This window comes from Carex rostrata, chromosome 18, assembly GCF_964058835.1.
Source record: "Carex rostrata chromosome 18, lpCarRost1.2, whole genome shotgun sequence".
NCBI lineage: Eukaryota > Viridiplantae > Streptophyta > Magnoliopsida > Poales > Cyperaceae > Carex > Carex rostrata.
The window spans coordinates 7,944,861-7,970,559 of NC_135935.1; the positions used below are offsets into that span (position 1 = coordinate 7,944,861).

The following is a 25,699-nucleotide window of genomic DNA, read 5'->3' on the forward strand; positions in this document are numbered from 1 at the left end:
ACCATATTAATCTTTAGCACAATATAAATATTTTCTTACGCAGTTTATAACAGTATAAATATTTCATTGGCAAAGATAATTTCATATAGATGGCTGATGTGATGATTCTATTTTCAGTGTATATAATAGGAATGCAAGACTCAACCAACTGAAGATGTTAGTTAGATAATTAGTGAACTGTTAGACAATTGGTTAGAGGATTAGTGAGCTGTCAGTTAGTGTGTATGACACTACTAAGGTTTTCCACTAGAAATTCTGCACTACAGATTTATCTGTGCGCCAAAAAACAACCTACACCTGAAACATTGAAACCAACATTTTTCAACCAAAGGTGGGTACTATACAAGGGCCTCAAAAATCCATAAACCTAAAAGGGGTGGGAGTTGACATCTCTACTGTCCTTTTTGCTGTCTGTTCATTCTTTTCTTTTTTTTCCTTCCAACTTCCAGCATTTCAGATGTGAGACATGAACTAGCTTTCTGTAGTGCATAAATTGCCATCTTTTCTACCTGCAAACATAAAATTATATTAACTTTTGGGAAAAAATTACGACCAAGCATTTTCTAACAAAAAACTAGCATCATGAATAGAAAAAAATAATAATCAGGATTTCAGTGAACTTTATTTATCTCCACATTATGGGAATATTATCATTCCGGGAAAAATGATCAGGACTTATAGTGAACTTATTACATAGAGGTAGCGGTTTTTATCTTTGGATTTCCTTTCTAAATGCCAAAACACTCCACATTTCTGGCAACTTTGGTTCTAGGTTCAACTGGGACACAGTATATACTGTTTTGGACAGTTGATGAGAGCCTTAGCTTTCATTTGTAAACTTTTTCTCCTTATTAGTATTCATATGTGTGTATCATATTTCTACCATTTCTACTGGTAACATACGAATTCCAAATGAAGTAGGGATCAGGTTTTTTTTCCTTCCCTTCAATTTTCCCTCTCTGAGCTAAGTTGAGCAAGTCCAAAACCTGGATCAAGGAACTTATGGATAATTCATGCTCTTATTCCTTGATCAAGTTCCTGAATCTAGATGGAGAGACTGATGTTCTTATTCCTATAAAGCCTTTGTTCTCTTGCAAAAGGTGTTAAGACGGAGAGGGGGGGGGGGGGGGTCCTGTAATACCAACCTCAAGTTTATCCTCCTTTTGTCTTGATTGTAGACGCAATTCATCAGCCAGACCCAAGCAGACCCGAAAGCTCTCAAGGGAGACAAAACCAAGTGTGACATTTATGCATGACTGCCCAACACAACACAACACCGATAAACAAACACGAACAAAGTCATTCTTTTGTAAATGACATTCCAACACTTTTCTTTAATTTTAATTTCTGTAATTTTAAACGGGTCTAGGAGGGAGGCAAGAGGGTCAGGTCCAAATGTGATAATTTATCAAACGCAATGTTATAATTCATTTCACAAATTAAAATTACAGAAAAGTGTTGGAAATTAAACAAAAAGAACTCAAAAAAAGCTTAAGGTGTGCCCACTAAAAATTTACATATAAAATCTCATCTGAACCTAACATGTAAGAAATAACATGGATTAACAGATCAAGGTCAGTTCAACAGTGGTGACCATTTAGATAATGAAGTTTGGCTCTTGCAAGTGATGATCACCAAAAGCATGAGGACTGCAAGGCATTTTGATACCAGTATCACTTTCCTAACCCAACATAGTCTCATGCCTTGTTTAGGCACCTACAGTTTCTGATGGGGCCAAGTTTTCGACCACTTGATCCCTATGTAAAATAAACAATTTCCAACTCTTACAGATGTTTAAAGTACCTTCAAATTTCGGAGTTGATATGGGCATCCAGCTGGGACAAGGATGGCATCCCCAAGATTCTGCTCAAATGTCCATGCCTCAATCCCTACAACAGCATTTAGAAGCATTTGTAAGTTTAAAAGGTATCCATCTACAACCCTATTAAATAAAATAAAACACCAAAAGTATTGAACATCCTTGAGACCTTAACAATAATTTTGACTAGTAACAAGTCATATTTCATAATTTTTTAACAGATCAGAAATTTTGGACCAACCGTATTCATCCTGGAGTTTTCTTTTATGCTCCATTGTTAAATATACAGACCCATGATGAATGAGATCACCAGCCTAACAATAGAAAAATAAATAAATGGTCATAAGAGAAGTATCATCCATATGTTCTCATTACATTAGTGCAAAAAAAGTGTTAAATTCAATTCACAAAACATTGACATTCAATGTTATAAACATAGTCAATATTGGAAACTGTTTCCCTTATCTAGTTACTCAATTAATCCATTTTTACCTGAGCTCAACGAAGAACTAAAATCAAATGCAAGCTTCTAAGGTTTCAATTTCAGAAAAGAAAAAAAATACCAATTCAGAGATGAATTTGAGTTGATATTTAAAAAAAAAAAAACAGAGCAGTTTAGTCGTGTTTCATTCCTTAACTTCAGTTATGACAAATGGCATTGTCCGCAAATGACCCATCAAAACGTACATAATATTTCGAAGACAGAATAATAAGGCATGTAGTTGCAAAACTAAAATAACAATTAAAGCAATGAAAAATATAATGCAAACCAAGTATGAGGGTAGATTGTAGCCATTTGTGAAATCTCTTGCATGCTTGGTAAGGTAATCACGCAATTTGGGGACATCTTCCCTTCGCCAGATATCCCACAGAGCACCTCCATAGTTATTAGAGGTGGTCATTTTCTGATCTTCGTCTTTTTTTGCTTTATGTTTTCTCAAAATAGCATTATGCTGTTGTTCACAGAGATGTACTTCCTCAGTGTGCATTAAAATATTCACCTGGCCAAACAATGATAACAACAATAAATGCATACAAATGTTGCTAGAAATGCGAAACCCAAAAAATTGGTCAGAGTGTCTCGTTTTTCTTTCTTTTCTTTTCTTATTATAGGTGTTATAAAACACCCTGGATAAGATGCCTGTCTATCTAGAAACAACATAAAGTGGTCGACAGATGACAGACATCATCATTTCAGCCATCTTGCTATTGCAACGTCTAAATCCAAATCAGATGTTCTTACAAGCTGGGTCTAAATTTTCACATGCTGCATGCGACTTTAATCCGGCCTGATCAAGAAAAGCCATATTTTTAGTACTTATTCAGAGTGACATCAACATTGATGTCCAGTTGTCCACATGTTTATATCACAGTAACCTCTGCACTCAGAGCATAGTAGAAACTCCAGGAAAGAGAATTTTCTTTCTCGCAAAAAAATAAATAAATAAAGAAAAATGATTACCACATCATGCAAGTCATAGTGCAACTTTATAACAGAATCACCCTCTCCCAGCTCCTCGCGAACCCCATAAGCAATATCAATCTTTGGTCCTATTTGGCGCCTCAGTTTAAATGGTAAATAAGACACAAGATTGAGGGGCCCATTCCAGGGGTCAGTGTATTCTGGAAAAGGCAGAACATCCATAAATTCTTCTAAATGGCGCGGCGAATGCTCCGCAAAGGAACTGTCATTGTGACAATATTTTAGCCTCAGCAGTCGAGGCCAGCCATCCCGGTGATACAGCCCTTTTTGGTATCCCATGAAAAAACAGTGGATGTTTATTTCCACCTTCTGATAAGAAAAAAGGAAAAAAAAATATCAGAGGAGTCCAATTTGTAGCTCAATTTGAGTAAGTAGGGATGTAACAAATAAGAAGCACACTAGTTCTGAGCTGACTTGAAAGACCTCACCATTCAACCAAATCCTAATCCCTAATATTCTAAAGCTAGATATCTGACCCATAATCAAATCTTACTTAAACCCTGATGGAAGTAGAACCTGCATGACTGGAAAAAAAAAAAAAAAAGCAAACTCAAACATAACTGACTAGAAACCAAACCTACAGCAGACTTATAACACAGGGTATAACTGAAAAAAAAAAAACGGAGTTGAAGCCAAAACTTTATTATACTTTTAGAATTAACTCAATAAACCAAATCAATACCAGTAGCCCAAACAGAGAGTTTAGGTATAATAAAGTTGGGCTGCTGGTATTGATTTGGTTTCAGATTTGGATTTGGTTAGGTCCAGCCCAACCAGAGAGTCCGGGTCATTCAACCCAAAGGCAAAGATGACCTGGACCTAACATGAATCCAAATGTACAGAACACAACCACCTGTTTGACACAGTTAAAATTCTAGTTGACCCATACAACAGATAAACTAGAAACCTTCAGCATTCAGTGATTCGCATTTCGCTCGTCAAAGCATCTAGCAATCAATAGAAATAGATAATTCCATGTCGCAACGCAAGAGGAGTGAAGTGAAGGGGCAAATGACCAAATCATTTTTTCATACAGGTCATTTCAGAAAGTTCAGCTCAGCATAGGCAAATGCCACGACATCCAAGATTATTTTCATCATTTAATTCTAAACTAAATCTTTTACAAAAACTTATTTACTATGTGTTAAGATACGCCCTAATGTTCTATTTATTCTCATTAAGACCCCAATATTTTCTGGGTTATTTACAACTTGCAAAAGCAAAGTCAAGTCAACAAAAAATTGAAAAATTAAAAAATTTACCAAAAATTTTGTAAGGAACTCATCCAAGTTGCATCCCAATAATTAATCTAAAATTATATCCAACCTCCAAACCAAATAAATTACTTGAGCTAGAGTAAAGGGTAAAAGCATCTTATTAAGTCACGGTAACCTTTCAGGTGAAGTACAATTTCCATATATACCAAGTCACTTATTATTTTCCAAATTTCAAATGCCAGGTGTAACTTGAAAATTTCAAACATAAGTGTATTTGGTGGAACTTACAACAGTAAATATTCTGTTCAGTTTGCAAGAAGGGACAATTATATGTTCTGTAAGCAAAACTCACCTCAGACCAATCACGACAGTCTACAGCAAGTGCTGACAGCTTGGGTCCTTGTCCTCCATTGTCCTTCTCTCTCAGAACTCGCCACATCACCATGGGATCCCAGCTTAGACCAGATGTCAGCTCCAGCACATTCCTCACAATTACCGGTTCACCCTTCACCCAGTGAAACTCAAAATGACCAATATCCCTGCCCTTGACTTCCTTCGCCATGGGACAATACAAATTAACTTTTCCAATAGAATTGGTCGAGCAACAACATTTGCTGATATTACCCGTTGATTCTTCAAAATTTGGATCATTGTTAATAATTTCACTGACCTCTTCATATAATTTAGATATGAAGCTTTCGCTGAGTACAGATTTTAACTCCAGAGGAATATCACATATGCCATCATCAGAATCTGGACCCCACTGGTCAGATCCAACACATGGTAGGGCCTCGCTGGTTGTGGTTATGTCTGGCTGAAGTAACTCTCGCCAGCATGAGAGGCAGCTGATGCAAGTACAATTGCGGCAGCTCCAGTGATAATCGACTATATAGGCATTGCATTTATAGCTAAAAAGTTAAAAGTTTAGTTTATATTAAGTGTTAATTTGACCTTTAAGACCTTAAAGATTGCAATCAGTTCTGATTCATTGAAACTTTGCATGGAATGTAACTCAAAACAAAAGGTTAACAATTAATGGTGTGGAGGCAAGTACCAGTATATTTGCTCATTTTTATACTTTGCTTCCGGTATTAAGAGGTCACGTGCATCAACTCCTTTACAAAACCAAAAGCATCAGCAGCCAGAAGTATAAAACAACAAATTGAACGAAAAGGAAAAAAGAAGTGTATCACTAATGTTACCTATCTATGCACCTACATATACCTTTAATTTCAGCCTCCCTTTTCTTCTCTTCATTCTGATGTTCATGGAACTCTCTCAACCAGGGGTATAAATATCGTATCACATGCCATGCATGCTTCAATTCATCAGCTGAACACATCGCTCTTCTAAAAGGCTAAATTTGAAAGAAAAGAATATAACGAGCTGGAACTCCCAATAATAGTTAACACCCTTATCAAAGCATAGCCAATAATTATTCTTGACATTTTGTTTCTTGTTTTTAAAATCCTGTGTTAGTGTGCATTTATGCTCAACAATCAAGAGTGGGGCTGCCAACTGCAATCAAAGGCTTCAAGCAATCGAGCAATTCAGTAAAAGATATGAATATATATTTGTGCGCATTCACAAGGACAAATGATCAACAGTTCAATTGGTTGATTGCTCGATTGCACAAAATCCTGATTGCATTTAGCAATTTCTATTCACAAGGAAAAGTCACATACCAGATAAGTCTTCTTTCTCAGGCAGCACATGCAATTGCAGTAGCCACGGCAGACAGGACACTTTTCAGCAACTTCCTCTTCTGACAAGAGAGGATACCTAAAAAAAAAGTGGATAGCTATTCACATATGCAATTAGATTCATTAATCATAAGAATGACATGATTAGAGGTGCATACTAGATAGTAAAATCAAGGAATTCACAAATCCATGTATTATTTTTTGTTCCATGGCTTATGAAGTTGCTTTCATTCATTCGTGTACAGCTTAATGCATTAAATTGCATGCATATGACCAGCAATGCCCCCAACCCCCCCCCCAAAAAAAAAAAAAAGAAAGAAAGAAGAAGAAGAGTGTATCAATCGCAAATAGAAGAAATGTGGAATGCTACTTGCAAATATGTGCATATATGGTGTAATAAACAAAACATGAAATAACAATTGTACCACTTAGTAATGCATCTTATGCAGAAACGTTTCGTACGACACATGGCGCAGTTCACCACCCTTCCATTATCATTACGTTGGCACTGGTGGCACATGCATGACTCCTTCCCTCTAGATGAAGGTTTCCTTTGAAACTACATCGATTAGATAATCAAGTAGGTATAAGTACATAGCTATTTGGACCCAGAGTCTAAAGGCTATATTTTCATGGTCAGCTATCATTACTTGACCACGCCTCATTATATAGTACTGGTAGAAACTGCTACAATAATCCACAAACTTGGCTAGCTGGATCATTATTTACAGCCTTTTGACATACACAAAATTACTATAACAAAAATAAATAACCATAAAAATAAAAAAAATGAAGAAAAGACCAAACTTGGGATCAAACAAGCAACTATTTCTGCTGCATACAACAAGTACAGTATAAGTAATTAATTTGCTATACAGGGATAAAATACAGACCTTGGTATCTTGGAGGATATTTTCTATTTTACGCTTCTTTATTTTGGATGGAGCTATATTATTATCATCCTAAAGGAAAGAACAAATACTGGAGTTTAAAAAGAGTGAAAACTTGGGATCAAACAAGCAAATATTGCTGCTGCATACAACAGGTACAGTATAAGTAATTAATTTGCTATACAGGGATAAAATACAGACCTTGGTATCTTGGAGGATATTTTCTATTTTACGCTTCTTTATTTTGGATGGAGCTATATTATTATCATCCTAAAGGAAAGAACAAATACTGGAGTTTAAAAAGAGTGAAAACTTGGGATCAAACAAGCAAATATTGCTGCTGCATACAACAGGTATAGTACAAGTAATTAATTTGCTACAAAAACAGGGATAAAATACAGACCTTGGTATCTTGGATGATATATTCTATTTTACGCTTCTTTATTTTGGATGGAGATGTATATTTATCACCCTAAAGGAAAGAAAAAATACTGGATTTTAAAAGAGTGAAAACTTGGATAGAAGCCACTTGTTGTAACAAAAATACAAAAAATCAAGCAAAAGATAGCATGTGACAACTGCATTTCCTAAACACCTTCAGCTTTCTTTTTTGAACATATAAATAAACTGAAAAATAAAAGAAAAAAAACAATATAAATTTTAAGATGTGCAAATAATATGAAAGGCAGATTCTCATATGAAATTTATTTTCGAAGTTATAACTGATCATCTAGGATTATCTTTTAATTCAACCATCCATACCCACATTAAATGTTTGCCTGATAAAGCATATCAGACATTAGGGGCCCCTATTTAAAAAACCAAACTTAGTTTATCACTTTTGCCATGACCTCCAAATTTTGGGTTATGCTATATAATTATAGATGATGGCATTCTGACTGATCTATTCCAGGGTAAAATCATGTGTACGTTTGGATGAATCAAGGAATAGAGCAAGAATAGAGTTAATTTCAAGTTTGAGAATAATAGCTAATTCAACTTTTGGTTGGATTAGTAGAATAGTGAGTTAATCCATATAAGACAAACAAAGAATAGTGGATTAGTGCTATTCTTGCTCCATCCAAACATTGAATAGCTCATAAGAATAGTGCTATTCTTGCTCCATCTGAGAAGAAAGAGAGAACCTTGGAGAGGCACTGTGCTCTTCTTGACAAGCTTTTTTCTTTTTCATTCTGCAATGTAACACAGTTATCTATATCTATTAAACACACAAAAATTATAAAATTAAACAATTTTTAATACCATAAAAAATAGCATTTAATAGGGTAAAGAGAAACAATTAAAAACCTATTGGATCGTATCATAAGAAAAAAGATACAGCTTTCAAAAAATCAAGGAGGGTGGCAACAGGATATTTTTGAAAAATCTACAATGTAATAGCAATCTCCTAAATCATAAATATAGGAAACAGATTGATTTCAACATCTCATTGTGGTTTTATTTCATAATTTTGAATTGACGACTGTTAAACAGTCTCTACTGACTGAAAGTTTACGGAGGGTTTATTTATGTAATCAAAAATTTCAAACAGAAACGAACTTTAACAAGTAAAAATATTAAAGTTAGCACCTGACGATTGCTCACAAAATGGGATCGTGTCAAACTCACCGGCGAGATTTCCTTCCCTTTCCCAGCACGACCTTTTTTCCCTTTCATTATTCACCGGAATAGAAACTCGAAAGTGAACAAGAGAAATTCAAATTCAAAATTTTCGTTTTTGTTTTGGAACTCGTAAGATTCAGTAAGTCGCCGTCGACGCCGTGCATATGACGAATCAATGGTTTGATTTGAGTCACGGCAAATAAATAGAATTCGCATCCTCTGAGATATCTCATATTTTGCGTGACTTTTTGAAAAATCTCAACCGTTATAATACGTTCTGCACGAATCTCAAAGCCCAAATAATACTGGCCCTACGTCACCCCCGAATAGGCACCGGCCACGTCGGTCACGCAAAATATGAGATATCTCAGAGGATACGCACTCAAATAAATAGGCATGACAATTGACAAGACGGTTCAGCGGTGAGGCGCCCGAAATTTTTATTAATAGGAAATATAATAAATAAATATCCAAATTGAAGAAAGCTTTTGGATTTTTTCGAGATATAGGGAAAACGCGATGATTAATCACGGCCTCTGGTCGTTATGGTTTATCACGGACAGGATTAGCGATGCTAATCACACATATTAACTTAAAAAAAAAAAAAAAAAAAAAAAAAAAAAATTATGTCCGTGACTATCAATCACGGCCAAGCAAACTATAGGCAAATGATGTTACTTCATAGGCAATTTCTGTCCGTGATTATCAATCACGGCCAGGATTATTTTTTTTTTTTTTTTTTTTTAGTTAATTAATAAGTACGGTGATTAACATCGCTAATCCTGTCCGTGATAAACCATAACGGCCAGAGGCCGTGATTAATCATCGCGTTTTCCCTATATCTCAAAAAAATCCAAAAGCGTTCTTCAATTTAGATATTTATTTATTATATTTCCTATTAATAAAAATTTCGGGTGAGGCGCAGCAGCAGAATTTTTTTTTATAAATCATAATTAATTAAATTAATTTTAGTAAAGCTGCATTATTATTATTTTTTATAAAAATCATAAGATCAAATAGCCTATTTAGCAGGGGTGAAAACGGAGCGGATAATGCTAATACCATATCTGCATCCGTCGGATAATGAGCGGATACGAATACGGATACGGATAGTAAACGGATATCAAAATTCAAAACCAAATCCGCCTTAAATGGATACGGATACGGAACGGATAGTCCACGGATACGGATTCGAATACGGATATAAAACGAATAATGGTCGGATAATTAAGATATATGAACTTCTAAAATACAAATATTAATTAAAACATTAAATATAAATATTAATGAACTTATAAGAGATGAAAGATAATCTATTCATATAATATATATATACCAAATAAGTGTATGGTAACAAAAGATGTTGTGGTGTAGTGGTTTGAAGCTTAGTCTTAAGGCATTGAGATGGGAGGACATGGGTTCAAATCCCACCTATAGCAAATATTTATTCCTCTTTTATATGGGTTTGGCCAAACTATCCGAATCCGGATCCGTATCCGGATCTTTTATGGATTTCCGAAAATTATCCGAATCCGTATCCAGGAATTATCCAAATCCGGATTATCCGAATTCAGATTATATCCGGATACGGAGCGGATATCCGCCGGATAATCCGGCTCCGTTTTCACCCCTACTATTTAGTCTTCAAATTTTTTTTTTTTTTGGTCCGAATAGACTATTCGGTCTTGTCTTATTTTACAGTTTTTCGTGAACGCAGCCACAGAATATCCCACAAAGGGGAGACCGGATAGGCTACTCGGTCTCCATATTTTTTTTTAAATACCTTTCTTTTCCCTCCAAAAATATATTAACATGCAAATTCAATTAAATATTAACATGCATGACATGCAAATCCAATTAAATATTAACATTCATTATATTACTTTATATTATTCTACAATTACACTACAAAAATCTAAATTACACTAAAAAAAATAAATCATTCAACAATTGATTTATATTACATACAAAAAGCTAAATTACTTTACATGCAAATTAAAAAATTCTACAACTAATAATTACACTACATAAACTTAAATTCCACTAAAAAATTAAATCACTCAACAATTAATTTATACTACATGTAAAAAGCTGAATTACTCTCCATGCAAACTAAAAATTTCTACAATTAATAATTATACTACAAAAAGCTAAATTATACTAAACAAAATACCGGTCGTTGTATGTCTACCGTTGATAGAAAACTTAAACTGAATTTTTGAGGCACTAAACAATATTTTTTGCAATTATGATGCTTCGGATGTCTGGGGGTTCCTCTTGATCAAAATTCAAATTCGTCTCATCCCCCCCCCCTTTCCGAATTGTGGTCATATGCGCAAATCCGACTTTCCTAGTCAAAGTTATGGTTGTTTAAAGTTTTTTCAAAAAACAACGATGCTTCTATGCAAAAACACCGATAACGCACGGATGCTTTATGTCCGGCTTAATGAGGGCAGAAGTGCATCGATGTTTCATTGCCAAAACATCGATGACACACCCTTGCTCTCTAAACGGCCATAACTTTAAAATGCATTTACTATTTATTGCGTGCGTTTGGTTATTTTTTAATGGATTACGGTTTCATTTATTATTCAAAGATCATTCAAAATTATCTATGATTGTTCAATATATGTATTTTAATTTGATAATTTGTATTTTAAGTTGGATATTAATAAAAATGTCGATAAATTACTCTACATGCAAACTAAATTTTTTTACAATGAATAATTACACTGTAAAAATCTAAATTACACTAAACAAAAACCTATTCGGTCCCATGATTTTCTGGGTTCTACACGGATAGCCACATTGTTTGGTGTGAAAATGGAAAAATAAGGCAAGACCGAATAGCCTATTCAGTCTCAGAAAAAAAGTAAAATTTGGAGACTAAATAGCCTATTCAGTCTCAGAAAAAAGTAAAATTTGAAGACCGAATAGCCTATTCGGTCCTTCTGGTTTTTATAAAAAAAAAGTAATTATGCTGCTTTGCTAAAATTTTTTTTATTAATTATGGTTTATAAAAAAAATTGCAGCAACAACGACTCTGTTCTGGCATGGGCTAGGGGACTAAGGCCCTATTCGGCAGCACTATTGGGAATAGGAATTAAAAATTTTGAACTGAAAAATACTGTTCACGTGGGAAAAAAAATTCAGCCTGAGTGAATTTTTTTTCGCATGTGAATAGTAACTTGTGTTTTGCTGCCGAACTCAAATTCTCTGTGTATTTGATATTATGAATATAGAATGTCTGTTTTCGGCCATTTTTATTGAAACCCTAAAAAAAAACGTTTTTTACAAATCTGCTCTCATATTCGGTTTTTTTTTTTAAAATTGCTCCGACCGCCTGGCCCACGGGTGGCCCACTCCTTCTAGTAGACCGCCAGGGCCAGGGGCGATCCACTAGGGACCAGACCGCCTGGGGTCAGGGAGATTTTAATATTCTGATTTAAATAAATTTTGTGAATAAAAAGTTTTCTTGTTTAGAGTGTATGCCAAAAAAATAAGACATTTGATATATTTATGAAGTGATGTCGTAACTCTTTATAACTTTGATTTGATTTGTTAGTTGGATATCACAAGTCTAAAGATAACACTAAGAACTTGGCCTTGATTCTTGTCAACATATACCATTTTTTTAAAGAATAATTGGATTATTTGATTATTGTCAACATATATCATTTGCTCGGAGATAGGCAAACAAACACAATAAATAGTAAATGCATTTAAAATAATTATATGAGTAATTCTTGAATAATCTCTTAGGCATTTGACTAAACAAAATACCGATCATTGTATGTCTACCATTGAACGAAAACTTAAACTGAATTTTTGAGGCACTAAATGACGTTTTTTTGAAATTCTGATACTTGTATGCCCGGGGGGTTCCCCCGCGGGGTAAAATTCGGATCCGTCTCGTCCCCCCTCTTTCTGAAAAGTGGTCATACGTGCAAATCCGACTTTCCTAGCCAAAGTTATGGCTATTTAAAGTTTTTTCAAAAGCCGAACTTTGGAAATTCATAACTAATTATAGAAAAAAACCAAATAAATTGAAATTTGTGTCAATTATGTGTATTTTTGAATGCTCTACATGCTGGTGTAATCACTTTTGCAGTTTGGTTCCTGTATCAATCCAGACTTGCCGATTTACCATAAGAGGTCAAATTTGATGTTTTTAGTGCATTGCATTATACCAATGGCCTTTGCTTAATGCTTGGCTGCTGAGTTTGGACTTGGTACCATACCAGATATCAGTCTAGGGTGCATTGTGCATGGACAAAGATCTAATTTGAGATTTTAATGTATTTTAGTAGATCTAAACTACTGTTTTAGTACCAGAAATAAAGAGAAGAAGATCAACAAGCTATAAGAGGCCAAGTCTTTAATTAGTGTTATCTTTAAACTTGTGATATCCAACTGACAAACCAAATCAAAGTTATAAAGAGTTACGACATCACATCATAAATATATCAAATGTCTTTTTTTTTTCATACACTTTAAACAAGAAAAAAATTTCTTCAGAAAATTATTTAAATCAAAATATTAAAATCTCTTTAAAAAAAATAAAAAATAAAAAGAGGACCGCCCGGACTCCAGGCGGTCTGGTCCCTAGTGGACCGCCCCTGGTCCGGGCGGTCTACTAGAAGGAGTGGGCTGCCCGTGGGGCAGGCGGTCGGGGCAATTTTAAAAAAACTTTTTTTTTTTAAGATTTTAATAAAAATGACCGGTCTGTTTTCAAATTCGTACCGAACAGTCTAATTTAATAAAAGAAAAATTATTTCATACACGGCCCGTAGGCCTTAATTTAATAGTTCTAAATTCCGTACCTGGGTCTGGGGATCTGAATTCGGTCCTTGATATTGTGTTGTTTAGTTTACCAAAAAGAATTTTTTAACTGAACCGAGTGATGCATTTATCTGGAGAATTTTCAAATTTTAAAATTTATTTAACAAAAAATTAAACGGTCAAAAGATAATAAAAAATAGAAGTATTAAAATAATTTATAAAACTTTATTTTATTTTTTTATCATTTGACTTTGTACTAAATATTTTTTAAAATTATAACTAAATTGTTCTTCAGTTCATCAAGTTGTTTGTAAACTTAACTCTAGAATTTATTAGATGCACACACTTCAAATGATGAAGTCAAACCATTAAAATCAATATATCTTACAAGTGATGCGTCTCCAATTCTCCATGCAAACATTTTAAATTTTGAATAAATTTTGTATATAGCCAAGTGATAAAAATTATTCAAAAAATGAAAGCATTAAAATTAATTTATAAACCATCTAATTTTGACTTCATGACTTTATATTAAATTGATTATAAAATTTAAAATTTTCACGTGTACATGCATCACTCCTTAGATATATCAATTTCAATAGTTTAAATTCATTTCAAACTTTAAAACCAATCAATAGATTTTAGAGTTAAGTTAAAATAAGACTTAATGAACTCCCTAGTTCTACTCTAACAAACTCTATTGATGTGTTTCGACTTTCAACAAACTCATTTCCATTCCTCACATCTGTCACATATTCTCTCAATCATCCTATAATCACATTGACCACATAAATTTTTAGCATAGTTGATTACTTGATTTTGAATTTCACTGGTCTATTCTCAATTTTTATCGGTGTTTTGCATATTAAAGAACATGTGTTTATTTTTAGAAAGCTGATAATTGTCTTAAGGCAAATTTTTTAAATGTCTCCGAATTATATATAACTACTTGGGAGACCACTGAAGTTATCTGAGAGACCGCAAACATCCACTGACAACAACTGTGATAAAGACCACAAGCGGTATCTCAAGTGCAATTGGATGCAGAAGCACAAACACGGGAAATTTTATTCAAAATATTAATATTTCAAATATAAATTATTTATAACTATGCATTGAAATATTTATACCTATATATTGAACTATTATTAATCAAATATTTTATACCTATATACGTTTATCTTTACATAAAAGTATTATATCTAAAGGATTAAACTGAATTTTGTTAAAATACGTCCAGAGAAACCGATCTAAGTATTCAAAAAATTAGTAATGAATTCTTTCACAAATTAAGTCGATGATGATGAAAACAATACTTAAATCTGAGCGTTATGTATTATCAACTATTTACCAAAATAAACACTAAAAGATTCAAAACTAAATAAATTCATTGATGAAAATATGATATATCAATAACAATTTTGCTTTCGACATAAAAAAAAAATCATTAAAACTAATATGAATTAGAACTTCACCAAGGTCTTTTAAAAACTCAACTATAAAACACTGAGGTTCTGTTCTGCTACAGTAAAGATTTAAATCTCAGAAAAAATTTCCCACGTGAACAATAAAAACTCAACTATAAAACTAATGTGAATTTTTATTTTCCCACGTGAACAGTAAAAAACAGTTCAAAATTTTTTCAATCCCATTCACATTCTCTTTCCTCTCCGTTCGCCGAATAGGACCTGAATGTGTGCTTTTCCGGTTGCTTGTTATGATTTGTTTAGCTTTACCTTTATCATTTTTTTTTTTTCCTTTTTCCATGGTTGAATGTTCTATATGGAGCGTTGTTTATAAGAGGAAAAGAAAAAGAAAGTAGAAAAAAGAAAAAGAAAAAAACGAAGACATACATGGCACTTAGCCCAACTTGTAACCATGTTAATCAGCACACAGTACTAGCGGAATACAGGATCCAGTTCTTATGTAAGAAATGTTCTACGGGTTAAAATTTGGGCCGAATTAATATATTAAATTATTGGGCTGAATATATTATGAGTCCAGTGATATGCTATAATCTCTGAATAAGTCTTTCTGAAGTAGTATGATTGAACATGTGCATTTGAATTGGTGTGTATGTTTTATAAGGTCCTATTCGGCCCACTGATGGGAATGAGTGTGGACATAAAAAAAGTGAAAATTTAAACTGTTTTTTACTGTTCACGTGGGAAAAAAAAATTCAGTTGAATTGAATTTTTTTCTTCCCACGCAAACAATAACGCAAGCGAACACGCCCTAAATATGCAGTAATATGTTCGTTTTCGTATACTATTATGTTCACTTCATTTCAGAAAACGAGAGAGAGTTTACCTTTCATATTCATCTCCAATTAAGCTCCACTAGTATCAGTTATATTAATTTTTGTTGTCTTAGTTAATTTGCTTATTTATCATAAACATCCATTCCTCATGAAATTCTACATGCAAGTGGTACACATTTATCAAATGAGCTATCATTTTCAGTTTACTATTCAAACAATTAGTGTGATTGGTACTTTGGCTTCCTCTCAATGAAACAAATACAACTATTTGTGTGGATACTATTAAAGACACAATTGCTGTCGTTGTTGCATATATCTGATACGGTGGAAAAAATGTGTCGGGATGTGACTAATATGTCTTGACTTTGCTCACGTTGTTCACATTTAAGTATTTTTTTTTTATAATTTAAGTTAGTTTATTCAAGACATCATTTGATTAAGATCTAAATACACGTGACTTGCGTGATTATGTGTCGTGCCATGCCGTAACCGAATCTTTTGCTTGACGTGTCGTGCAGTGCCAAATTTTCTACAAGCTGATCACGACACACGTATGATTACGATATGGAACAGTAACACGTACCGTGCCGTTCCGTGATAAAGCTGACTTCGCCGTGCCATTTTTCCCCTCTAGACTAGACTCATCCGGACACCTAGAAAGAGCATGTCCAGGAGACACATTATGTGACCTGCCGTGCCTTACCAGCCACTGATGACTTTTCAGAACGTGGGAGTGACACCCATCCTACTGTTACTGAAACCTGACACGCTTAGACGCTTCTTTTGAATCCCTTTTTTAAGTCCATTCCCTTCAAGGCTTCAACCATCCGGAGGAATAGGTCGGGTCAAGACTCAAGCTCCGTTTCGTTTCGGTAGCAAAAACCCTAAAATAAAAAAAAACCAAAAGAAATACCAAAATGCTCTCCTCACTCGCCTCCTCACATCCCTGTCCCCACCGCCTCTCTTTTACCCTCCCTCTCCGCCCTTCCCGCCCCCGCCTTTGCTTCCGTGCTTGCCATACCAACCAACCTTTAACCCGCGATTCCACCGCCTCACTTGCTCTCTCCCAATCTGGACCTCAGTCCCGACCACCTCTCGCCACACTTAAAATCGCCATCATCGGTTTCGGCAATTTCGGTCAATTCCTCGCCAAGGCCTTTTCTCAGCAAGGTCACACTGTTTTCGCTCACTCCCGTACCGACTACTCCTCCATTGCCACCTCACTCGACAACACCACCTTCTTCAAGGACCCCCATGATTTGTGCGAATCCCATCCTGACGTAGTCCTCCTCTGTACCTCCATTCTCTCAGCCGAGAAGGTGCTTCAGAGCATCCCCATCCAGCGCCTACGCCGCAGCACCCTTTTCGCTGATGTCCTCTCTGTCAAGGAGTTCCCCAGGTCTATTTTTCTTGATCTCCTTCCATCTGATTTTGACATTCTCTGCACACACCCTATGTTCGGGCCTGAATCTGGCAAATACGGCTGGAACGGGCTCCCGTTTGTGTATGACAAGGTGAGAATCGGGGACTCGCATGAGCGGGAGGTGAGGTGTGAGGCATTCTTGGAGATTTTTAGGAAAGAGGGGTGCCGAATGATTGAAATGAGCTGTAAGGAGCATGATGAGATTGCGGCTGAGAGTCAGTTCCTCACACATACTGTCGGTAGGGTTTTGGCTGAAATGGGATTGAGGCCAACCCGCAATTATAGCCAGGGGTATGATACTCTGTTTCAATTGATCGAGAATACATGCAGTGACAGTTTTGAGCTTTACAATGGATTGTTTATGTACAACAAGAATTCGACTGACTTGCTTGATCGGATATATGCGGCGTATGAAGAGGTCAAGAAGGATATTTGTGGAATGGTACAAGGCATATTACGGAGACGACTGTATGGTTAGTTCCTGTATCGATTCTTTTGTTCCTTTTGGTGGAAGGATTCAGTCAGTGTTGGATGATTAGGTGATTTCTTTGAATACAAATTGTTCACCAATTGAACAAAGTAAATTTGTTTGCTATTTCTTGTTAGTTTATTGTGACCAAATCATTGAGAAAGGACCTTCCATTTTGGTTCATTTTTCAGCTGCATTTTAGTTGTACAGCTTGGTAAAGGGGCAGATGAATTGAGAAGAGGAGAAAATAAAGTGCCTTTTTTTCAATTTCCTTCTTGGAAATACAACCAAAAACTAGATAGAATTTCTCTCTGTTTCACTCTTATTCCCATAAAAAATAGTATTAGTTTGGACATTTTGGTTGTAGCTTTTTAGATGTAAAAAGATGGTTAATTAGGTTTGTTTAGTAGTATAATGCACTTTAAGCTCTTTTCACATACAATTCACATTGCATCTTATTCAATACTCAACTAGCTAATTGGAGGAAATGGTTTGGTTGCTTTGAATTTAATGTGTAATATATTGGACAGGTACCACCGGGATTGAAGAACATGAGGATCGAGTGGCGAGGTGTGAGGCATTTTTGGAAAGTTTCAAAAAAGAGATGCCGTACGATGAGAATGCATCCGGGATTCACTTTGTGGCTCTTACCATCGGGATGATTTTGTCAAAATTGGGCTTGAAACCAACAAGCATCGACACCAAGGGTTATGAAACTCTGCTTAAATTGGTCGAGGATACTAGCAGAGAAAGTTTTGACCTTTACATTGCATTGTTTATGCATACTAAGAATTCAAACGAGTTGCTTGAGCAGTTGGATGTTTCGCTTGCTAGTGTGAGGAAGACGCTTTATGGAAGGTTGCATGATATATTGCGGAGGCAGCTCTTTGATCAACCAGGTATTAAGGCAGCTCTTTGATCAACCAGGTATTAACAATGTGTACAATTAGGATTAGGTTGCTTTCTAAATGAGTTGCTTGATTCTAACCATTTTTAAATTGAGGGGATGGTGAGACTTTTTTGAGCCTAATAAATTTTAAATGTTTGAAAAATGCCGTGTTCTTGTCTTCGTGCAGTTATTTTCTTGTTTGCTTGTTTAGTAATATTTAAATCAAAATCAACTGGAATGGGATTGGTAATCAGAAAGTTCTAAAATTGGGAATATTGCAATCACTGTCTGCAGTTTCTTTTTTGGTTCGCAAATAATATCTGCGATCTCAAATGTAATGTGGGGCAGTATCACATAGTCTTGCAAACATTGTATACGATAATACCTTTACTGTCTACCATTCAAAGGAAGGTTTGTAGACAATGGTTGCGATCTTTCCTCTTTTTTTGTTGATTTCCATGATTCAAAGGAAATGCAAAACCGCAGTTTACTCTATATACCAGATTATATGTATGAACCTTAAGCGCATCAATCTCCATTTTTTTTCAACTCCAATCAATAACATGTTAAGGTTATATAAAAGTTGCAGTTAATTTTGCGACTTTGGTACCTTGTTCATATGCAACCACCGGTGTACATAAGATGACTGATTAGTAGATGTTCTCATATAAAGCATACAGAAATCCAATACAAGAGCACAACTTGAAAGTTTGTAATTTTAACATATATTCCACAAATCCTTCTTTCTAAAGTACTGTCAGTAAGCCTGTGATGAAGAAAAGATAATTTTTTGCATGTTATGGGGAACTAGGAAAGGAAAGGTAGGGATGTTTGCAGAGGTTGAGATCATTGCATGAGATCTCTCGCCTTAGCTCTCATTATATTTTCCACTTGAAAAATTCAAAATTAAACCACCACCACCCTTCGGTTTCGAAATTGAGTTTTTACCACCCACCACGCTAGCCCAGTTCGTTATTGAGGATTGTAAAAACTCAAGTTGGTGCATGAATTGGTGGCAAAATTAAGTTTTTACCACCCACCACGCTAGTCCGGTTCAAAATTGAGGATTGTACACCAGTTTTAACCTTAATCTGCCAGTTTACCATTTAATTTCGTAGTGTTGATTTTAAATTATAGAATTTTTTCAAATAAGTGAAGACATAATAAATAAAAGTAAAGATAATATATCTCCTCAATCAATATATTACAAATGAGTTACTTTAAAATTAGCTAGCACGGATAAAATTATTTCCATCGTCCAACTTCCATTAAATCATAAATTGTTCCAAATTAAAATACAAGTACGAGGTTTTCTAATCAGCACAACGAGTTGCATACAATACGACAATGCTCCAGCTAAACAATGCTTAGACAATTTTTATTTGTTGGCGCTCAAGAGGCCTATACATAATACTAAAACATGGCATTCTTAACGCCATTTCAAAATAACAAAAAATTTGTCCAAATATATCTACCAATCACTTCATTTTAACATGAAAAGCATTGGATATTACAATTTTACAACTCAAAACATTGTAAAGTAAAAAAATAACAAAATAAAAGATTTAAACAAATCAGTACTCTCTCAAAAGAATAGAGGTCAAGTGGTCAACCATTGACCTATTTACCAAGCAGCAGATCACTCAAAGAACCATGCTTTTTTATTCATATAATTACAGAAACACCCCTTTCCTTCCCAACAATCCCAAAATCAAAAACCCAGCTTGTAAACTTCATATATATATAAAGATTAAAGAACATTTTACCATAAACTTGATTGTATCAACCATCCTAAGGTGGGTCACCGCAGTAATTATCAACCTCTACAAGATCCTTATGAAACTTGATGGAAACAACCGCTTCGAAAATATCTCATGTGTGCGAATTGCCATAGAGATTCTTGTACACAATTTTGGTCCTAATAACTAAAATAATGCTAAGTATCATTGCCACTATGCAAAAACTGGCCATGATAAGCGAAGAGAGGAAGAAACAAATTTGCCCTTCACATTTAAGTGGCTCGTCATCACCACCTAGCCATGCAAACAAGCTAAAGTTAGGTTTAATGTTGAGGTGCCCCTTAGCTTGTTTAGCAGCCTCACTGTCATAGATGCCGCTCGCAATAATACCAGAGAAAATCAACGATCCAGCTGGATTTGCAGCTGTCATAAAGTTGTACAATGTGCCAAAATATTTAAGACCAAATAGTTCTGACACCGCGGCTGGAACGATGGCCCAGTGGGCCCCATAGCCAAGGCCAATTAGGAGAGTGCCAATGTACATGGTACCAGGCCATGCCATGGCAAAGAAGAAGTGGCCAATTGCCATCAGTATTTGGGCAGTCGCTAAGGCTATTGGTCTTGGATTGGCATAGTCCCTAGTACAAATTGGAAAATTGTAAGACAAACAAAACAAATTAACCAAAAATACCGTAGTTAATACGAGGTCTACTTTATGGCAGCAATTTCACCCCACCATTCATCTATCTAACAAAATAAATAATGGGTTTTGTCATAAATCATTAGCAGGTGCAAGGGTGGTCAAACAACACAAGATACACAGTAAATAGAAAATAAATATTTGTATTTTAATATTATAATTAATACAAACATAAGTCGTTATTCATATACCTACGATATCCCTCTTTCAATGGCAACAAATTTAGAGTAGATGATAACTAACTTTTCTGCAGTTGATTAGTCTCTTTTTCTCATGATATGCGTATTTAAATGTATCATTTTCAAAGACTCTCAAAGCATTGTTACTTCCAATATATATAAGGGAAATTTAGTAAGTTATAGTTTGAAAGTCTACAATTTTTTCTGGCTAAATATGAGGTACTTGTATTATGTATCCTGTATCCAGTATCCCTATTCTCTCTTTTAATTTTGTTTTCATTATATATCATAAAATGATTTGTTAAAAAAAAAGTCAAAAGTTTGTAACCTCAAGTTTTCCTCAAAAAAAAAAAAAAAAGGTTTGTAATTTTGTGTTTAATTTTTATTTCTTAGTTGTTAATGCAATTTCAAATGCATAAAGTATTCAAGTTTGATAAATTTGAATTCAATATTGAAGTAATTTTTTCCTCAGAGATATTAATTACTCTTATTTATCTTTTTTTGTGGACCTCGTACTATATTAATCATGTATTGGGACCAATTGATGTGTGCTGCAGGAAACCTTAAACTAGTTACATTGAGGCTCAATTGCATAATGAAGTCTATTATATAGACATGACAGGTTATTTTTTGGGTTTAACTGAATCCTAATTGCATTAGTAAGACCATATATCAGAAGCTACAGGTTACTTTCCTTACCTAGTGATAATCTCAGAAAAGTAACCACCAGCAATACGCCCCAGAAAGTTCCAAATGCTGATCATGGAGACAAAAATGTGGGCCTCGTTATAGCCTAGAGACTCACTCATCTGCCCGAGATTGTCAATCACGGTCAGCCCAGAACCCGCCCCGAGAAGGAGGGAGAAGAACAGTAGCCAGAAATCGGCCTTAATCAGTGCTTGCATCAGAGTGAAGTCTTCCCCCCTGCGTGGACCCCGTCTCCTCTTGATTCTCACTGCTCCCTCGGCTACCGCCTGAAACAACTTGGCCTGTGCAAAGGGAAATGTTATGGCTTGTTAAATTGAGATGTTTCTGATAAAGGGTACAGAAAAAGACCTGACCAACTTGGTGCTGCTCTGATAAAGGCGCAGATAGAGCGAGCATGTTTTGTTCTATTTTTCTTTGTTGATGTTGAATTTAATTTGCGAGCCAATTTAATCATAAAATCCAAAAAAAAAAAACCAACTCTTTTAATGAAAGAGGATAAACAGTTTTATCAAGTTAAAACTTCGTCAATAAATCCCAACAAATGGCTCTCCCATGGCACAAGACTTGTACCTGACATGCCGACCTTTCCATTGGAATAAAGATCGCAGATTTCTTTTTCAATGGAATTATATGACATCTACATGGTTTTAGTTTTTACAGTTTAGTATAGGGTTTAAATAGTACCTGTAGTTGAGCAATTCTGCGTTGCCTCTCAGAAGCAGGAAGCAAGTCAACTTCCTTTGGCTTCTCCTCCTCCAATTCACTCAAAATATATTCAGGGATCTCTGGTTCCTTAACTCCTGATTTCCCTGTTTAGAATGTGTGTATTACTGCTACTAGTTTAATCCCAATAATACAATGCCCAAACTATTTGGGTGTTGTTTGGAACTATATTGAAGGAGATGTGATACATTTCCAGTGCAAAGTAGGGGAAATAAAATTATATTCTTGATTTTAATGGGGGGGAAGGGATAGTTTTCCTTGTATTCCAACTTAGGTTTCTATAGTTTTGGATATTTTGACAAATAAGGAATCATGGATTAGCATGGCATCAGCTTATGATGCCCAGGGTGATTATTTTAGCAGAAGTGACCAGTCATGTAACTAAACAGCCACCTAGCAGTCTAGGGTTTCTACACAATCTAATGGAGTAAAACCAATAAAAATCAACACACCCAAATTCACCGACCTTATGCCAGCTGTTTACCCTACAATCTAAAATATGGTTAAAAGTGTCAAAAAATTTGGAAAACTAATTTTAAGACCAGATCCTACCTGCCTCCTGTTTTCCCTCTTCAAACAACAAGGGCACCCCCTCAGTTCCAGATTCACCGTCAGAGATTGTCAGAAATATGGGGATTGCCACTGGCAATAGCAGGAGGATACCCAATACAACTGTGAAAATAATGATAGTCAAGCGACTCAAATCCACCAAATCTTCTAGAAGCATCACACACATTAAGTACGCGGCCAGTACCAAACAGATACAGTAGACAAATATGAAGCTCGCATTATCAGTAGGTCGTACCTGTCATTAAAATCACTAAATATTAATTATGAATTTAGGCTTCACAAAGTTATGCTGAGTTGGTTACTATATGTTCTAGACGCACTGGTTGTACCTGTCAAGTCCAGAACATATACCAGCCAACCAGCTATACTATTGGCCTGTACCAAATTAATATGGGGGTCAATCATATAAAAAAAATGGGGGTCAATTTTACAATATGACAACATTTTAATCTAAATTATATATAAAATCATATAAAAATATTAAAAAAAAAAATGGGGGTCAATTGACCCCCATTGGATCAATATACATCTGCCCCTGGCCTGTACAAGTTAATTTAATTGCTTTATGTAAACTTTTGAATATATCACACGAAGTATTGAAGCTAATTTGCCTACCAAATTGGGTCTGTATAATACAGTGCTGATTAACTTTTTGTGGTCCATACCAGTCTATGCTGACCATGACTTTGACAAATTAAAGATGAACACGAGGTAAGAAATTATGCACCCTGGTAATCATAATGACGTGATACTTGTGGCTTTAACAGTCGGGATATTACCGAAACAAAAAAAGATAGAAACTATCATGTTCAGAACTAGATATCTGGTCTATCCAGGTAAGTGTACCAGAGAATCTGTTGCACCAGAATGCACCAAACTACTTGATACTAGTATGCACTGTCCGGTACAGTATGGTGTATCTGCATCAGGCTAAACAACTCGGCACTGGTATGTACTGTTCATTATGGACTAGTGTACTTGCATAGGGCTTAACTACTTGGTACTAACACGTGCCATTCCATACAGCATTGTGTACCGTTTCATTTGGAATCGCCAACTTTTTCTACCAGATGTACCTAGCCTTGGTTCTTACCTGTCTGTGGCCTCCAACAGGTCTCACAAGAAACATCATAGCAAGCGCTACGACAGTTGGCACAGCAGCTACCATGAGAATCAGAGTTGAATGGTCATCAGTGTGCATCAATGTATAAATTTGTGTCAGAATTGCGCCACTAAGGCCCGCAAAGCCCTTTAAAATGCCGACTATGGGCCCTCGACTCTTTGGGAAATTTTGTACACAAGAAACTAGTGCTACAGTGTTGAAATATGTCTCCCCATTGTTGCCAACAAATATGAGGATGCACATCTGCATAGCAATTATAAATAAATAAATAAATAAGAGCAAAAAAGAAGAAATTTCTATGAAATAATTTATTTTGAAAAAGAATGAATGCCATATCATACTAGGTTATGCTACTTCATGTTGAATATGAAGGAAAATATAATAGAAGGTTTGTTACAGAGAGAAATTTGTAATTACTCGATTAATTTGCATACGTCAATTTTTTTTCTCATATAAAAAGGGCTGTCATACGGGTCGGATAAAGTTGGTTTCATACCACATGGCACGTCAGAGCAAATAACACTTGTTTAGTGTAAATATTCATAAGTCAAAGTGTCAAACAAAACAACAAATATGTGTAATTTAAATTTCTAATGAGGTTAGAAAATTAATTACATACCGCCCAAAGAGGCGGAGTAGCGACGTATCCGGACACCACCAACCAGACCCAACCGTAGCCAATCAGATTCTGCAAAGCCCCAATCAGCATGGCAACCCAAAGAGGTGCCGCCTCCGAAATGGCGCCGGCCAGAAACCCGATACTATCTCCCAAATCCTTTGCCACACCAAGAACTGCAACCTGTCTCTGGTTATAGTTCAGAGAGGATTTGATAGCAGGGGAAATGCTACCGAAAAGGTAACCTACACCGCCACATGACTGGACCCACATGGCAGCCACAAAGACAAACCACCGGTTTGTGAAGAAAGAGGAAAATCTTGATCTGAAGTGGGCCATTTTGGAAATCAAATATGTGGTTGATGCAGTTGAGCTTGAGTTTAGTCTGATAATGAAGTGGAGAATGGTACAGATAATCAAATTCTATGGAGATGGGTATGATGATTTGGTTCGAATTGATGAGATGAGAAGGGGGGTTCCAAATTATGGATTTTATTGAGTGATATGAGTTGTAAAGGGGAGAAGAATCTGCGGTAATAATTCCTTATTTTCTGAAAAAGGAAAAGAGATAAAGATGCAAACTTTTTGAGCTCCTAGTGATACCTCAAATAAAACAGAGTATTATTGGGTCGGGGAAAGAGATATACAGATTACACAACGGAGGTCTTTTCAACCCTTTTCTTTTCTTTGGTTCACTTCACGATAACAAATAATGATACAGGCGAGATTTCATGTTCGCCAAGAAGTGGAAGGCAGCAGCACCAAGTTGGAACTTTTGAGCTG

At 35.4% G+C, this 25,699-nt stretch overlaps 3 protein-coding genes across 5 annotated transcripts; 1 reads left to right on the plus strand and 2 right to left on the minus strand.

Annotated features, from left to right (window-relative positions):
- Positions 1-308: 308 nt before the first annotated feature.
- LOC144569901 (lysine-specific demethylase JMJ26-like) lies at positions 309-8,859 on the minus strand. Of its 3 annotated transcripts, XM_078320387.1 has the most exons (15): positions 8,742-8,828; positions 8,258-8,305; positions 7,516-7,584; positions 7,116-7,184; positions 6,648-6,781; positions 6,205-6,301; positions 5,744-5,876; positions 5,574-5,634; positions 4,872-5,427; positions 3,282-3,608; positions 2,590-2,820; positions 2,061-2,133; positions 1,804-1,889; positions 1,146-1,256; positions 309-509 (listed from the first exon to the last, which is right to left on the minus strand). In XM_078320387.1, exons 1-15 carry the CDS (start codon positions 8,787-8,789, stop codon positions 393-395), a joined length of 2,160 nt encoding a protein of 719 aa, XP_078176513.1. In that variant the 5' UTR covers positions 8,790-8,828; the 3' UTR covers positions 309-392. The 3 variants fall into 3 exon arrangements, with proteins under 3 accessions (XP_078176513.1, XP_078176514.1, XP_078176515.1); XM_078320388.1 differs by lacking the exon at positions 8,258-8,305 and having other exon boundaries at positions 309-505; positions 1,142-1,256; positions 8,703-8,859; XM_078320389.1 differs by lacking the exons at positions 7,116-7,184; positions 7,516-7,584; positions 8,258-8,305; positions 8,742-8,828 and having other exon boundaries at positions 310-505; positions 1,142-1,256; positions 6,648-6,910.
- A 7,752-nt stretch (positions 8,860-16,611) lies between these two features.
- LOC144569727 (arogenate dehydrogenase 2, chloroplastic-like) lies at positions 16,612-18,721 on the plus strand. The gene is made up of 2 exons (XM_078320195.1): positions 16,612-17,673; positions 18,200-18,721. The coding sequence occupies exons 1-2, from the start codon at positions 16,695-16,697 to the stop codon at positions 18,586-18,588; spliced, it is 1,368 nt and encodes a 455-aa protein (XP_078176321.1). The 5' UTR covers positions 16,612-16,694; the 3' UTR covers positions 18,589-18,721.
- A 1,305-nt stretch (positions 18,722-20,026) lies between these two features.
- On the minus strand, positions 20,027-25,377 carry LOC144569290 (Major facilitator superfamily protein). The gene is made up of 6 exons (XM_078319557.1): positions 24,920-25,377; positions 24,271-24,543; positions 23,160-23,412; positions 22,569-22,693; positions 21,876-22,165; positions 20,027-20,935 (listed from the first exon to the last, which is right to left on the minus strand). The coding sequence occupies exons 1-6, from the start codon at positions 25,253-25,255 to the stop codon at positions 20,431-20,433; spliced, it is 1,782 nt and encodes a 593-aa protein (XP_078175683.1). The 5' UTR covers positions 25,256-25,377; the 3' UTR covers positions 20,027-20,430.
- Between the last annotated feature and the right edge of the window lie 322 nt (positions 25,378-25,699).